Source organism: Lepisma saccharinum, chromosome 14, assembly GCF_977018435.1.
Source record: "Lepisma saccharinum chromosome 14, izLepSacc3.1, whole genome shotgun sequence".
NCBI lineage: Eukaryota > Metazoa > Arthropoda > Insecta > Zygentoma > Lepismatidae > Lepisma > Lepisma saccharinum.
Window position 1 is genome coordinate 34,772,573 of NC_139242.1, and position 15,443 is coordinate 34,788,015.

The 15,443-nt window shown below is 37.9% G+C and overlaps 1 protein-coding gene across 1 annotated transcript in view; it reads left to right on the forward strand.

The window, feature by feature from the left end:
- The first annotated feature begins 314 nt into the window (after window positions 1-314).
- LOC145998473 (prostatic acid phosphatase-like) overlaps window positions 315-15,443 on the forward strand; it is a 44,015-nt gene continuing 28,886 nt past the window's right edge. The window contains exons 1-3 of the mRNA XM_083134885.1: window positions 315-422; window positions 2,964-3,062; window positions 5,477-5,716. Coding sequence (XP_082991011.1) covers window positions 336-422; window positions 2,964-3,062; window positions 5,477-5,716 — 426 coding nt within the window. The 5' untranslated portion in view covers window positions 315-335. The remainder of the gene's footprint in view (window positions 423-2,963; window positions 3,063-5,476; window positions 5,717-15,443) is intronic.

Here is a 15,443-nt window from a genome sequence, read left to right on the forward strand (position 1 = left end):
GAAATATACTATCTTGGTTAGCTTATGTAGTGTTTTTTCTGTCATGGAAACAAGGCTTAATCGTGTTACCATGTGATCACAAAATAACAATTTCTCCATCAGTAGAAAGCAGATCGGATGTAATGATGACGTAAAAGCAAGATTATCCTTGGTACTAGTCCTACGTTCTCAAACGTTTAACCACTATCATTTCTTTGCCAGGAAAAAAAACGAAGTGACATGCTATGTGCAGGGAGTACACGCAGGGAGTTTCGATATCAGCAAAACTGGATATTTTCCTCTTCGTTTCATACAAACACTTCAGTCCACAGTCGTCAAGCAGAACGATATCGACAATGAAACTCTTCAGTGTTTTTGTGTTCATGATATGCCTCTTCGGACTTGACTGCGCATTGGAAAGCACGCTGGTTTTAGTCCAAGTTGTGAGTTTTTATATACACAAGCGATTTTTCTTAACATATAACTTTCGGAACGGTACATGCAGATCCGTAGCCAGGCAGGATTTTGTTTCGGGGGGAAGCTCACCCCTTATCAGCAGCTGCTATCTAAAGGCGAAAGAGTTGGGAGGGTAGAAGTCCTGACCATAAATTTCTCAGTATTTTATAACTTATTTCACAAGATATTTAACCCTGTAAAGGAAGTAAAATTAATTACCACTATACACTATTTAAATTATATATTTGTAGGATTTCGGGGGGCTTCAGCCCTCCCCCTGGCTGCATGGGTACATGTCTTGAAAATTATTACATAGGTGGTAGAGTGCTAAGCTACGTCCTGGCAATGACGTAAGCATTGACCGATTTACTGCGTGTGAAAATGACAGTATCAATCCGCGCGCGTGGAAATCCACCTTCCTTGTCGAAACCTCCGTCGTTCACAGGATCTTTTTTATCGGAGAAGGCTAAAATTGTAGAGGTGGATATTACATAGCTACGTTGTAGGGGGGGGGGGATTGGCGCGATCCTGTTTCATAATTACCATTCTTAACCTTGGTGTTAAAGGTTGTTCAAGAACGAAAAATTGTAATTGGGGTCTCTTTCCAGAGATCTTTACTTTATTCATTTGAAATTTTCATTTTCTCAAAATTTCGGGAGAGGCTGTAGCTCCATCAGCCCCCTTTCTCCCTCTGCGTACGCCTGTGGTCGAAACCATACAAAACCTCGTGCGATATCAGGTGCTGCATGATTGCATTTAATTTAACATGGTTGGTTTTACTGCAAATACGAACCCACGTACACCTTTTGGTCTATTTGGATTGAACTTTAAAAGATTTTTTCACAAGGAAGTAAGGAAATTACTCTTGAAACGGCGAGTTGAGAACGGCATGTCTGACCAGCTATTGTTTCACGCGGTAGGCTCGCTCTTAATTTCGATGCGTCCTCCAATATTATTTGAACGTTGGCAAGCGATCCTGTGATTTTTAGTGGACAGCTTCATTTGCAATAAAATATCAGTGTGTATTGAGGTTAACATGAACGTGTATGACACTTCTTCGCTTACCACATTTGTAGAAAGTCTGCATAAAATGGAATGCAATTTGTTCAAAAATAGAACTATATTTTTACGCGTAATTAGTTGTGTGTCTTTGAAGGATGAATTGCGCTCTCACAACGATTTCAACTCTCATTTTATAACGAAATATTTCACTATAATTACAAAGTATGTGTCCCATAAATTCTTCACACTAACATTATACTGTGCAGTCGTGGACAGAAATACGTCCCCAGAAGACTACTGGATTAAGGATCTGTGGGGGAAGTACTTTTTCTGTGACTGTAACAAATAATGTAAAGTATAATTAATACGAAGTTACCAGAGAAGTTTTACAGTAGGAATTGTAAACAATTCCAATGATGATTGTTGGTAATTCTGGTGGTGCCGTGCTATTAGCGAACGTGCTTGTATCGAACACGTGCTCTTCGCGAACACAGTTACGGAAGGATTTGCAGGTGCGTCCTGTTAGCGAACACGCAAACTTGTCCTGTTTCATTTCTCCTTGAATCTGGTCAGCATGCAAGTGTTGCCAGTGATAAGCCAACTTGCATGGAAAAAGACGTTAGTGGCTCTTGACCTGATCATTCTTCAATCGGATTTTCCTTGTCGCACAACAGTTATGCTACCTGATGTTCTGACGTCAGACAAGGAATGCCTGCAAGGTTAGGTTAGGCCTGTCAGGTTAGGTTCCATTAGCATAAATAAAACAACGTAGGCATTTAGCCTAAAATTAAAAGCTTTCTTCCGTGACGTCAAGACACAAGGTTGCTCAAGCGTTGTGCTATAAGTGAGACAGATCCTTCTTCAACCGACTGTGAAACCAGCAAGATGAGTGAAATAGAATTTAAAATATATAGCTAACAAAAACTTTGTTGTAGTTAACCTAAATTGTTGAGGATCCTTCATTTAGCTAATTTCAAACACAAAATGATTATAAGGTTGCATGTTGACCACTTGCAAGGACAAACAAGACAGGGCAAGTCTGTGTGTTCGCTAACAGCACGCACCTGCAAATCCTTTCCTTCCGATGTTCGCTAAGAACACGTGTTCGCTACGAGCACGTAATCATTCTGGTCATACGTCAATATCAGGTTAGTTTTGATTGATTTATTGATTTCATTTATTTCACTTTGCTTTTTCTGCCACTTGTAGCTAATCGCGGGAATGAGGATGAGCGATGACATGATGAATTTGATGAAGGAGCACTCACAAAGAACATACATGCCCAGCTGGTACCCGTGTCGTCGTATTGCGCTGTGCTAACCACTAAAGAAGGGTTCGGTTGCCTATTATCTCAAGGAAGTAGATATTAATCAGTATATACACTAATTCTGGGCCTCCTAATGGTACGTCTTCTATGTCAGCACTGCAGATAATGAAGGTACGCATTTTCAAGTTTCAAAATATAAATGAATCATTCTTACAATCAATAGATAGACTATTTCATTTTCGATGTTTCCTTTTTTCAGGTATTTCGTCATGGAGACAGGAACCCCCTTCAGTCATACCCAACAAGCCGCTACAAGAATGTTTCCTATTGGTCAGAAGGTTGGGGCCAGTTGACGAAGGTGAGAGAACACGAACAGAGTATATTTGAAGTTAACCATTTAGAAAGATTAGGACAATATATTATATATTAGGAATTGTCTAAACGATCGTGACAATGAAGTTTGTAGTATCTACGTAGTTGTAGCGTGACTAGCATATCTCCTTATGGTGGGTTCACACGCAATGTTTTTCAACCATGTCTTGCCTACGCAGTTCAATTTTTGAGTTTCTTACCGGGAAACCATCTCAACTGATGCCATTCGTCAAGCAAGTAAAATTTCAATTCAATCCAACAATGGAAGTTTTAAGACTTTTAGGCTTCCTTTTGGTTCTAATATCTTGTATTTAAAGAAACATTTTATGACGTGTCTTTCATTAAAATCCATTAAAACTTCCGTTTTAAAGCTCATAAATTAGGCTACAAGTTATTATATAGAAAACAATTTCCTGGTGCTTAATTTATTCAAAAGTTACAAGGTAAAAGTTTTAAAAACCTACTCGAAATATCACCATTTTTTAATGATTATGTTTTAAATTACGGCAAAACACTGTCGGTGAAAAGCAAACAGAATGGTTTTTGCAGCCTATGTAATGAGGATTAAGACTAACAAAGATAATCTGCTTGCCTCCATTAGTTACGGAGATGTAGGTCAGGAACTAACAGTCTGCAAACATGTGGTTGGATGGGATGCTGCGGAGAAGGGGAGGCACAGGGGAAGGTGGGGCGGGGACTTTTGGGATTTTGCGCTCAAAGTAGTGGGCTGAAAACTAAACAGAATTTAGCTTTCAAGGATTTATTCCAGACATTAGACACTATTTCCCCTTCCTTGACTGGACTACTACATCTCTGAAAGAAGACAAAAATTCTTAAAACTTCAAACTCCATTGTTGGATTGAATTGAAATTTTACAAGGTTTATTTGCTTGAGGAATTGCATCTGTTGAGTGGTATCCTGTAAAGAAATTCAAAAGTTGTAAAATGAAGCTATCCTACTGTGCGTGTGGACCGGAAAAAAACGGTGAAACAAAAAACGGAGACAAAAAAACTGAGCCCAAGAACATACTGCCTTAATGCTCGCTACAAGAAATATTTGGGTTCAACTATTGATTTGCATAAATATACGAGTGTTTTGAGGTTGAAAAGTTACACAAATTACGTACAGAATAGTAATATACAGTGGTGCAGGAACGTTTTTGGTTTGAGGGTACAAAATAATCTACACATACATACGAACACACACACACACACTATAGTGTGTAGGCTATTCCATTTCAAAACAGGTCACACAGCTATTAATTTTGAAAGTAAAACTTGCATAACCTTTAACAGCAAGAAAAATAATTTTAATTTTTTTATATATTTTTAAAAATATTATAGCTCATTGCAAGATAGTTTTTTAATATGTTTTTGAATCAAGAATAATTCCGGAACAGATAAACCTTTGGGCTTTATTCCATCATTTTGATAGGTAACTAAAAAAAATAGACTCACAGTGGCTTCGATTCTTTTGGATAAAGAGATAATGTCAACAAAAGCAACTTTTTGCCTTTGGTGCTATAAATGATATTCCTTGAATGGCAGCATCTTGTGTGTCAAATTATTTGAGGGGGTACAAGGGGTACAATTCGGATCAATTGATTTAGGAAAATACTGTATCCCTCTCAAGAATTTACCTCTGGTTGCAACGTACTCCAGTTGGACACTAGTCGTTACAAAGTTAGTCCGCTGCTCCTTGTGTCGGGAATATGAGACTCTTTATCACTCATCAGGGCTTGCTGGGTAGAAAAGAAACACAACACGGTATTCAAAGTTAAACGCAGTTTTATAATCACTTATCTTTTAAAATCACTTATATTTCCTATCGTATGTGGACTTGCAAGCAAGGTACAGATTTGCTTACGTTTCTGCCTGAAGAGACGTAAAGAACAATTCTATAGCATATTAAATCACATCACAGTCACTAAACACACTTGCATATAGAATTAACGTTGGACAAGACAAACGTAAATACACGAAAGTTTCTATACTTAATTATTATTTCCGAGTATAGCTAGAATGAAACGAAATTAATTACCAATTACACTATTCGGGCCTTCCATTAACCGTTACCACGTTCTTGTTCATTTCTCACCTTCACCTGTTTTTCAACTCAGTCTGTCGTCAGGAGAAAACATTCATGCGGGTTCACTTCCTCTGCTGAGATGAGAAAGTGACGTCAACACGAACAGATTATGACGTATTTCTAAACATATACCCAAGTTCCAACCACAACTGTATCAATCTAACTATAGTTGTCTGTGGCAGCTTGCACATTATTTGAAGTAACAACCATTTTAAAATCTTAATATCTTACAAATATAAAACCTTAAACGCTCAGGTTCGTTACATGGCATCCTACCCAAAGTGATTCATTCTTTCTACAATCTCTCCCCAGCTAGGGATGAAGCAGCAATTCAACCTTGGTTCAACCCTCAGGAAACGTTACTCGCGTTTCTTGAGCGAGAACTACCACTGGAGCGACCTGCTCGCTGTGTCCAGTGATTCTGACAGGACAATCGAAAGCGCGCTGGCTAATTTAGCGGGACTCTACACGCCCTCAGGCTCAAAGCGCTTCGTCCCCTGGTTGCCATGGAGACCGATACCAGTCAGGGACATCGCCGAGGAAGACGACTTGGTGAGTAAAGATCTAAAGAGAAAAAAAAAGTTTCCTTAATTGAGACAAGAAGATTGCAAGAGCTCGGATTAACTCGGCTTACGAAACGCTATATTGCGGTTGGGGAAGAGGGGTGGGATAACAAGGAACTATACCGACAAGCAGTGATATATATATATATATATATATATATATATATATATATATATACTGTAATAGAAGCAGATGGCAAAGAACCTATGGAGTGCCATACGCCAAAGCAAAGTATAGTATGCTTTAATAGGAAGGCTAAACCAAAGTACTTAAGGCGACGAGTGATAGTTTCCCACCAGGCTGTATTTCTTTCAATATCATCGAAACTAGCAATGATACTGAGGAAAAAAACATTGTACAAGAGAGTATGGATTTCTCCCCATGTTGTAAGCTTAAGATGTTTTTTGAGTCGATTTTTAAGTTAAGTTCACTTTTATGCACAGATAGGTTAATTGCGATTGGACATACAGTGTAATTGATTGATTGATTTGCTTTATTTTACTTCGATTTTTTTAGGTCTAGGAATTAATTCGTGCGGTTGTTACGCACACATTGAAGCTGTAGTTCAAACACAAAATACATAAATACCTTAAGAAAAATATTGTCCATCGCGAGCCACCACTTTCGCCCATCTGTCAGGCAAGTTACAGATTCCGTGGCGAAAGAAGTCCTCATCCTTTGAAGCGATCCAGTCAGAGACCCATTTTTCGATATCTTCTGAAGAAGTGAACCGCTGTCCAATCAAATCGTTATTCATGCAATCGAACAAGTAGTAGTCCGAAGGAGCAACGTCTGGTGAATATGGCGGGTGGGGTAAAACTTCCCATCCGACATTTTCTAAAAAGTTTTTGACCGGTTTTGCGACATGTGGGCGAGCGTTATCATGTTGAAAAATAAGTTTATCATGTCTGTTCTCCCATTCTGGTCGTTTCCTGGCCAGAGCTTGCTTCAAACACATTAATTGTCGTCGATAACGTTCTCCATTAATAGTTTCACCCGGTTGCAGCAGCTCATAGTACAGTACACCACACCTTTCATATCCCACCATATGCACAGCATAACGTTTCGGGTTCTCGTAATGGATCCACTTCTCATCGCCAGTAACAATGCGATGCAAAAACCCCTTTCTTTTCTGTCTTTGAAGCAGCAATTCGCAAATGGATTTTCGTCTTTCAACGTCTCTGTCTTTCAATTCATGTGGAACCCAATGTGACATCTTTTGAATCATTCCCATGGCTTTGAGGCGTTTGGAAACTGTTGTTTGATCAACGCCTAATGCTTCTGCAAGTTCTTCCTGCGTTTGACACGAATCCTGATCGAGCAATGCTCTCAATTCTTCGTCTTCAAATTTTTTTGGCTGTCCAGGTCGCTCTTGGTCTTTCAGACCGAAATCACCACTTCTAAACCGTGCAAACCACTTCTGACACGTTCGCTCAGCTAGCGCATGGTCACCATACACTTCCACCAAAATACGATGACTTTCGGTAGCACTTTTCTGCATGTTAAAGTAATGAAGCAGAACACCCCGCAAAAACACTTTATCTGGCACGAACTGCGCCATGTTCAGTTGACTACAAAATGCTGTTGTTGACGCGTCAATCAACTGCTCTATACTACGAACGATGCGCGCTGACAGGAGTTTTCAACGCATTTGTGGCTACACGGAACTGTGGGACGATACGCTCGTTACGCCATCTCTTGTCCAGGCGCACGAATTAATTCCTAGACCAAATATATATTGTTATAATCATCTTATCACGCTGTATAATATACAAGAAATCAAATTGCTGTAAACATAGTAACGAGAAATAATAAGTACTGAAAATGGTGATGGAAGTTGTGAGATTTTCTGCGCCTGTATTGTATTTATTTTAAATATAACGGTTATCGTTAATTACGCAATTTTATTTGCATTGATAATTGTTCTGCAAGTTTAAGCGCAGCGACGGTTATCAAGAGTGGCGACCCAGAAGCCAGGATTGTTCAAAAAGTGTGCAATCTTCTGACAGTGGTAAGAATGTCTGTTGTAATGGAACAGAATTTTTGTCATATGCTGAATTAAGACTTATGTCACAATCTTCAGTGTGCTTGTATAACGTAACTTCTTAAGTGAATCGTCATATGTGTGAAGATCACAATGGCTGATAAGTTAAAGCAAAGTAAATCTAAATCGTCGCGTAAAGACACAAACATTCAGGCTAATACAATGACTACTTACTTTGATGCTGGTAATCCCGTAGTCGCTTCCAGTAATGCGAATACTACAGAACATGATGTTTGTTCTACAAAACCCGACAAATTATCTTGTTGTAATGATCCTGACAATGATTTGAGGTATGTTCAATGTACACAGTGCTCGTCATGGCATCACAACTTACAGTCACTCACTGGACAATTTATTCGACTACACTAGAAAATTATTATTGGAAAGGTTGCAAACCAGATTATGATCCTTTTAGTTTGCCAGCTTATCTAGAAACTCTTAACCCGAATTTTGGTGATTTGTTAAGCACTGTTAAGAGTATTCAATTGCTAATGGTCGCTTCTAATGAAGACCTCAAGGCGAAACTAGAAAAGTTTCTAATGCTGAAATGAAATCGCAGTTACAACAGTCTAATGCTGAAATGAAATCACAGTTAGAACAATCTAATGCTGAAATGAAATTGCAGTTAGAACAGTGTAATGAAGAACTAAAAACACGAATGGATCTTGCTAACCAAGATATGAAATTACAGTTACAGCAATCTAATCAAGAATTTGCAGAGTTTAATGAGAATATTAAGTCTCAGTTTGAACAATTGGAATTGGATATTTATAGTAACCTAACTTCCAAATTTGAATTGGGTCATAAAGAAATTAATACTGTTAATCAAAGATTAGACAACTTGACTTCCGATGTTAAAACACAACTTGATTCAATAGCTTCCGAATGTGTCAAGAAAAATGAACAACATTTGGGAAGTATTTTAAATAGCAATATTTCTCAAATCCGAACAGAACAAGACGTTCAAGGGCAACAAATTTTATTAAATAAAGATTTGATTAGTGAATACGATAACTCTATTACAGTATGTTCATCCAAAATAACTAATATTAATAATAGATTGTCATCGTTGGAAGTTGCTGGTAGGGAAAATGTACATTTTGGTACGTATATTACTGATTGTGATAGCAGGTTGCAACATATAGAATCTCGTGTTGATGTTTTACAAACTAATTATGCAGATTCTCAACGCGACACAAAATAGTTATTAGCCAGTTACCAAATAATATAGCTAATAACATAACTTGTCATGAAATACGTTCTATTGACCAGTTAACAACGATGTTAAGGAAATTAGATGTTGTCCGAACTAGTAGAAGAGGACTTATTTTCCTACCGGAAGAAACCGATAATAGTAGTAAGGTTAAACCCAACAAGAATCCTGACAGTATGAAATCAAAATTTAGTGTCAAGCAAATTAATGTTAAACACACCAAAAATACTTGCTCGTCTTCTACTCAGACTTCGTCGATGGATGCTCAAGTACCCTTTACTAATGAATTTGGCAATGCTAATTCAAGATATGGACGGTTTAGAGGTAGCAATGGTAGTTTTAGAGGACGTAGAAATAATCGAGACTATTCAGGATTTTCATATAATAACAGAAATAATTTCAGATTCCAAAGAAATAATGCATACTCTGGTATTTCCGGTGACATTACAAATAGGCATTATAATCAGGATGGTGTAAGTTCTCAGTTACCTAACAGTAGTCAGAATGGAAGGATTTTCTACAATAGGCAAGCGCAGTATACAAGTGAGCCTGCTCTCGCTCCTACTTACAGTCAACCTGTTAATGTGACTTTATTACAACCACAAGATGCATCTACAACTTCTGGAATACCAAATTCTCCTTCTGGAAATGTATCAAGGACCTTTACACGACAATTTGGTATTGGAACATCTTACCAATCAACAACAAATTTAAATTAAAGGAGCGGATGGAAGTGCCTCGTTCACTCTGCTTTCTTTCAGAGAGGCCAAATTTGAACAAACGAAATTCATTTCAAACACAGGAAATTATGAATGTACGTGATGATAAAGACTTAATATCGGAACCACTAAAAGTGAATTTTTTATTGGAATGGTTTGAAGAAGAACGTGAATGGAATGTTAGTGATTATGATATTCCGGTTCCATTAACTGAAGTTCCAGTTATTCACGGAATTATTTGTCAAATACCTGTAGTTTGTATTATAGATTCTGGAAGTCAGGCAAATGTTCTAAGTTTTGATGTTTGGTGTAAACTGTCGTCTTTGATAGGCAACATTAAACTGGATAATGTGGAAGATGTAAAACTCACCGGTTTCGCTGGATCCAAGAAGTGTAAAGTTGTTGGTAGTAAAATTATTAATCTGCAGACAGGACGAATAAAATATTCTCCACCGATTGCAGAAATTTTGCTGTTTGTTATTTGGATGATATTCTAATTTTCAGCAAAGACTGGTCTCAACATATGCAACATGTAGAACTAGTTTTACAAAAGATAAAGGGTGTCAATATGTCTATTAAATTTTCCAAATGTAAGTTTGCTTACAAAGAAATCTGCTTCCTTGGACACATAGTGTCCGATGGTAAAATTATGGTTGATCCTGCAAAGAATTCAGCAATTATTAATTTTCCAATTCCAACTAACAAACGCTCCTTGAGAAGATTCTTAGGATTGGCTAATTGGAGGCGAAAGTTTATTGAAGGATTTGCTGAAATGGCACAGCCTTTGTATGATCTGTTGAAAAAGGAATCAAAATGGCAATGGAATGATGTTCATGCTTCAGTTTTTGAAAACCTCCGCAAGTTACTGATATCTCCAAAGGCTTTGTATCAACCAGATTTCACGAAACCTTTCAATGTTAACACAGACGGTTCGAAGAAAGGAATAGGAGCTGTTCTATGGCAAGACTCAACTGAAAATTCTGAAGAGGGACCACGTATAATTCAATACGCTAGCAGATCTCTTAAAGGCAATTAGTTATCATACAATACTCACGAGATTGAATGCCTAGCAATATTATTTGCTTTTGAAAAATTCTACATTTACATAGCTGGAACTAAGGTGAAATTGTTTACCGATCACCAATCTTTATCTTGGCTAGAATCTACTAAAACTTTGAATCCACGATTAAATCGTTGGAGTTTCAAATTAGAAATGTTTGATTATAACGTACATCACGTGCCGGGAAAATTTAATGAAGCTGCAGATGTTTTAAGCAGATATCCTGATTTAAGTACAGGTTTTCCAACTCTATCGGAACTATATGTAAATAACATAAGTCTTGATCTTCTTGACGAAGATAGTGTAACATTTTGGCAAGAAATTCAAAATTCGGATTCTTATTGCAGTGCCATTGTACAAAAGTTACAAAATGGGAATTTGTCGAAGAATATAAAAAGGCAATATTCGATTCAAGATAATATACCTGAAACATTTGAAACAGGACAAGTGGAAACTTGTAATACCTATTGTTGTTGTACCCAAAATTCTTCATAAATTACATGACTTACAAGGTCATTTTGGATACTATAAATTATTTAATAAGTGCAGAAGTTTATATTATTGGCCTAAAATGAAAGTTAGTATCAAGCAGTATTTGAACGACTGTTTAACATGCGCAAAAACTAAACAAGCTCACACAAAAATTAGTAAGGATGAATTGCATGTATATTCCACTACTCCACATGATATGTTATCAATAGATCTTGTTGGACTGTTACGCAAATCACAAGGATATAGTTACATATTAACAATAGTTGACACGATGTCCAAATTTTTAATGGCATGTCCGTTAAGGAAGGCAACGTCACGTGAAATAATTAACAAATTCAAGCTCCAGTATTTTTACCACCATCCAGCATGTAAGGTAATATTATCAGATAACGGTTCCCAATTTAAATCACATGAGTGGAAGTTATATATGGATGACTGTAACATAAAACATATCACCACGTCAGTTTATTCGCCTTTCGCAAATCCTGTGGAAAGGTACAACAAAGAGTTAATACAATTGTTACGATTATATACTTCGCAAAATCATCAGGACTGGGTAAAATATTTGAATCATGTAACAGGACTTCTTAATAATTCAGTTTCGGAAATAACAAGTTTCACACCTAGTGAACAATTCCTTCATCACGAATTAAAGGATTCAATTGTCAATCAAATTAACTGGCCAGATGATTTAAAGTTTGTGCCCTGGAAACACAAGTATTTTATCGCCAAAGCACGTAGTAAGGAAAGATATAAACCCAAAACTATTGAGTGTGATGCAAATAAATTGAAGATAGTCCCAGGTGATATTGTTTTAGTGAAAAATCATGAACATAGTAGTGCAATTAACAAGAAAATTCATAAGTTTATGGAATTATGGCTTGGACCCTATATAGTTGATGCTGTGAAAAACAATTATACAATTTTGATGTCTATGGACGGAAATAAGATAACAACAAGGCAGAACTTGTCAAATATCAAGAAATTTAATTGTTCTGATGAGAAAAAATAAGAATTGCTTAAGCTAATGTAATTGTTATCAAGTGATGCATAAGTAGCTGTAAATTCGAACACTAAGATGGCATTTTCAGTACTTTAGTAAAAAGAGTATTGTAAATTTGTGAATTGGTTCATTATGTCAAGTGAACTCTCATTATCCTGACGAGTGTATATTAAAAGCAGGATTCAAATCTTATATATTATATATATAAAAAAAATGTTATCTTCATTTTTTTACCAGGAGAAGGGGAGAGATTGAGACTGTGCTATTCTCAAATTGTCATGTTCAAAGTTAATATTATTTATGTTATTGATGTTGTTTTTAACTTATGCATGTTTCTTTTAAATATATATATATTGTTATAATCATCTTATCACGCTGTATAAAATACAAGAAATCAAATTGCTGTAACCATAGTAACGAGAAATGATAAGTACTAAAAATGGTGATGGAAGTTGTGAGATTTTCTGCGCCTGTATTGTATTTATTTTAATTATAACGGTTATCGTTAATTACGCAATTTTATTTGCATTGATAATCGTTCTGCAAGTTTAAGCGCAGCGACGATTATCAAGGCTTTAGATGCGATCTGCAAAATATTAATAATTATTTTTTGAATATCAGGTATTATGGAAAAACAACTTCAAAAATAACTTCAACTTACTATTAGGTCCCAGGTTCAAATCCTGGCCTGGCCATGGATGTTTCTGAGTGTCCATTCATCAATTTTATAATATCATCACTTTAGCCAAAAGTGGCACAAAAAGCGAAGCACAATAAAGCAAATCAATCGTTACTATTAACCAAATGTAAGTTTAGACTTTTCCCACGACAAATCAAAACTTCAACGTGCCCTCTTTTCTGTTGATGTTTTTTTCTGCGCCATCGGAAGTTTCGTATTCCCAAGAGAACAAGTAAAACAATACTCCCATAAGCGTAATGTTAAGTTTCTCCCCCTCCTACAACCATACAGCGCGCAGACCTCTTCTTCTCCATCTCGCCGCGGATAAAGATCGATTGATTGGGGAGGGGTGGTTTAGGGTCTTTCAAGACTGGACATTGAAACTGTTCCTCGTGACCTTAAATGGAACAAATGCTCTAAATCAGGACTGGGCAACTGGTCTCATTTGTGGAAGACCGCTCTCGTATGCACGCGTGGAACTTAGAGCCATGAAGGCTACTGTAGCGGTGTAAGAGGGGCGGAAAGGAGAGAGAGGAAGCAATGCAGGAGGCCTTGAGGTGCAGTGTGTAGGCGAAAAGCTTGTCGTGCACGCTTTGAAACGTACCGTATCGACACGACAAGCTGCACGTGTTGCTTGTGTGCCGATCAGACTGGACCGTTTTCTCAATATCGTGCATCATGTCGTCTCGGTCTGTTGGTCGAACATGTGCAGAGAATGCTTTTCTATAGAACGGATGGGGCCCGTGTCGCTTGTCGCTTCGGTCTGAAAGCTGCTTTAGAGCAAGTTTATGATACGTTTACGTATTCAGAAATTATTTCAGTACTATGTCTTGTGGGAAATTCCAACAAACGTCCAGTCACAGGCCTTTCCGGGTCGGACTTAAAACCAAGAGTTTATGGCAGTATTTCCGAAAGTGTGCGCTGCGGTGCCCTGAGGGGCCGTGGATGGCTTACAGGGGCGCCGCGGAATGTTATAATATTTTCACTGAAATGACTTATTCCAATGTATGTGCTTATTTAGTACTTTTTTGTGTAAAATGTTTCTGAATTTGAAATATGTGTTTATTTTCTAACTTAAGGCAACAACCTAACCACACTAACTGAGTGTTTCAAGTTTTAGATAGGCCTTGGGCGCCGCAGAAAATTCTTGAAACACTAATGTGAAACGAAAATGTTTGGGGACCCCTGGTTTATGGTACGTTCACAAGTCAGTCATTTCTCAGAATTCCCCCCCCCCCCAAATACAGGGTATTCCCAACAGTTACACTTTCTCTCTGGAATCTGTAGGGCAAGGGCGCGAAGGTAGAGAAGGGGTAGCTTTTTCCCCTCCATGCACTCATTTCTCCTATCATGTGTTCATTGGTCGAGCCCTCTCGAGTCACTACTTGCACAGACTTGTTTCCGTTCGCTTGCTCCAGAGATGCCCGACTGCCCCCGTGTTGCCATGTTTACAGCTTCCCTCTCTTTCCTCGTTGTCGAAAACTTCACCAGCGTTAAATATCACGTCTGTACTTTCTCTGTGTATGATTTTCCATTTCATAGTGATACACTTAACAATGTGTTGAGAAACCCCACATGCTCGTATTTTAGCAACGCAAGGGCAGGTTTGCATGGCAAACAGCTCATTGCATCGCCCACTCTCCCTGCGCTCCCTAAAGGTTGAAAATACTACGACAGTGCCAAAGGAATTTTCTCTTCTTGGTCTAGCTGTACGTTTCTCGTATTCGCCTCTTTTGTTATTACCACGTTTTCCCAATGCTCCTCTCTGGTATGAAAATAATTCCTGTAGTTTTCTGTCTCAGTACACAAACGTTCCTCCAGATAATGCAAGAAAACTAAGTTATGCAAATGAGAACTGGGGCTTTTTGCTTGTCACGAGTACAAAGTTAGCCAAATTATCCTCCAATTAACGAGTTCAATTTAACTCGTCTGCAGTTTTCGCGAAGTTCATTGTAAAGTCCTCACTCCAAAACCATGGTCATTGTTGCTCTTCATCTTCACCTTTATTCAGCATTGTGAGAGATATGATCAACAATGCAAATGTAAATACGTATTATTGCAAAAGCATAGACGGTCGAACGTGCAACTGTAAAGTACGATGGCTGATCAAGAAAGAGTGTGACTGATTTTTTTTGCACAGCGTCCAGTATCGGTACATGCTTGTAATGTGCATACTGTATATGGCAATGGTGGAATTTCATACAAATATCCAGAGATGGCAGCACCATCGGATCCTTTGTTTGGCAGCAACACTCTTTGTTCTAGACACTGGGTTCATTTCGCATCACACACAATGGTGATGAGTAGCGGTGTGCAGCAATCAAGTGGACACATGCCGTTAGAGCTACGACTCTTTGGTGATTTTTTTTCTGGAATCAGTTATCACCGGTGATGCGTCGTGGGTCAGACCACTACAGTCTAAAAGGAAAGCAAGCCAGCACAGTATGGAAATCGCCATGGTCTCTAACACCGGAAAAGGTTAAAGTTGTTTCGTCTGCAGGGAAG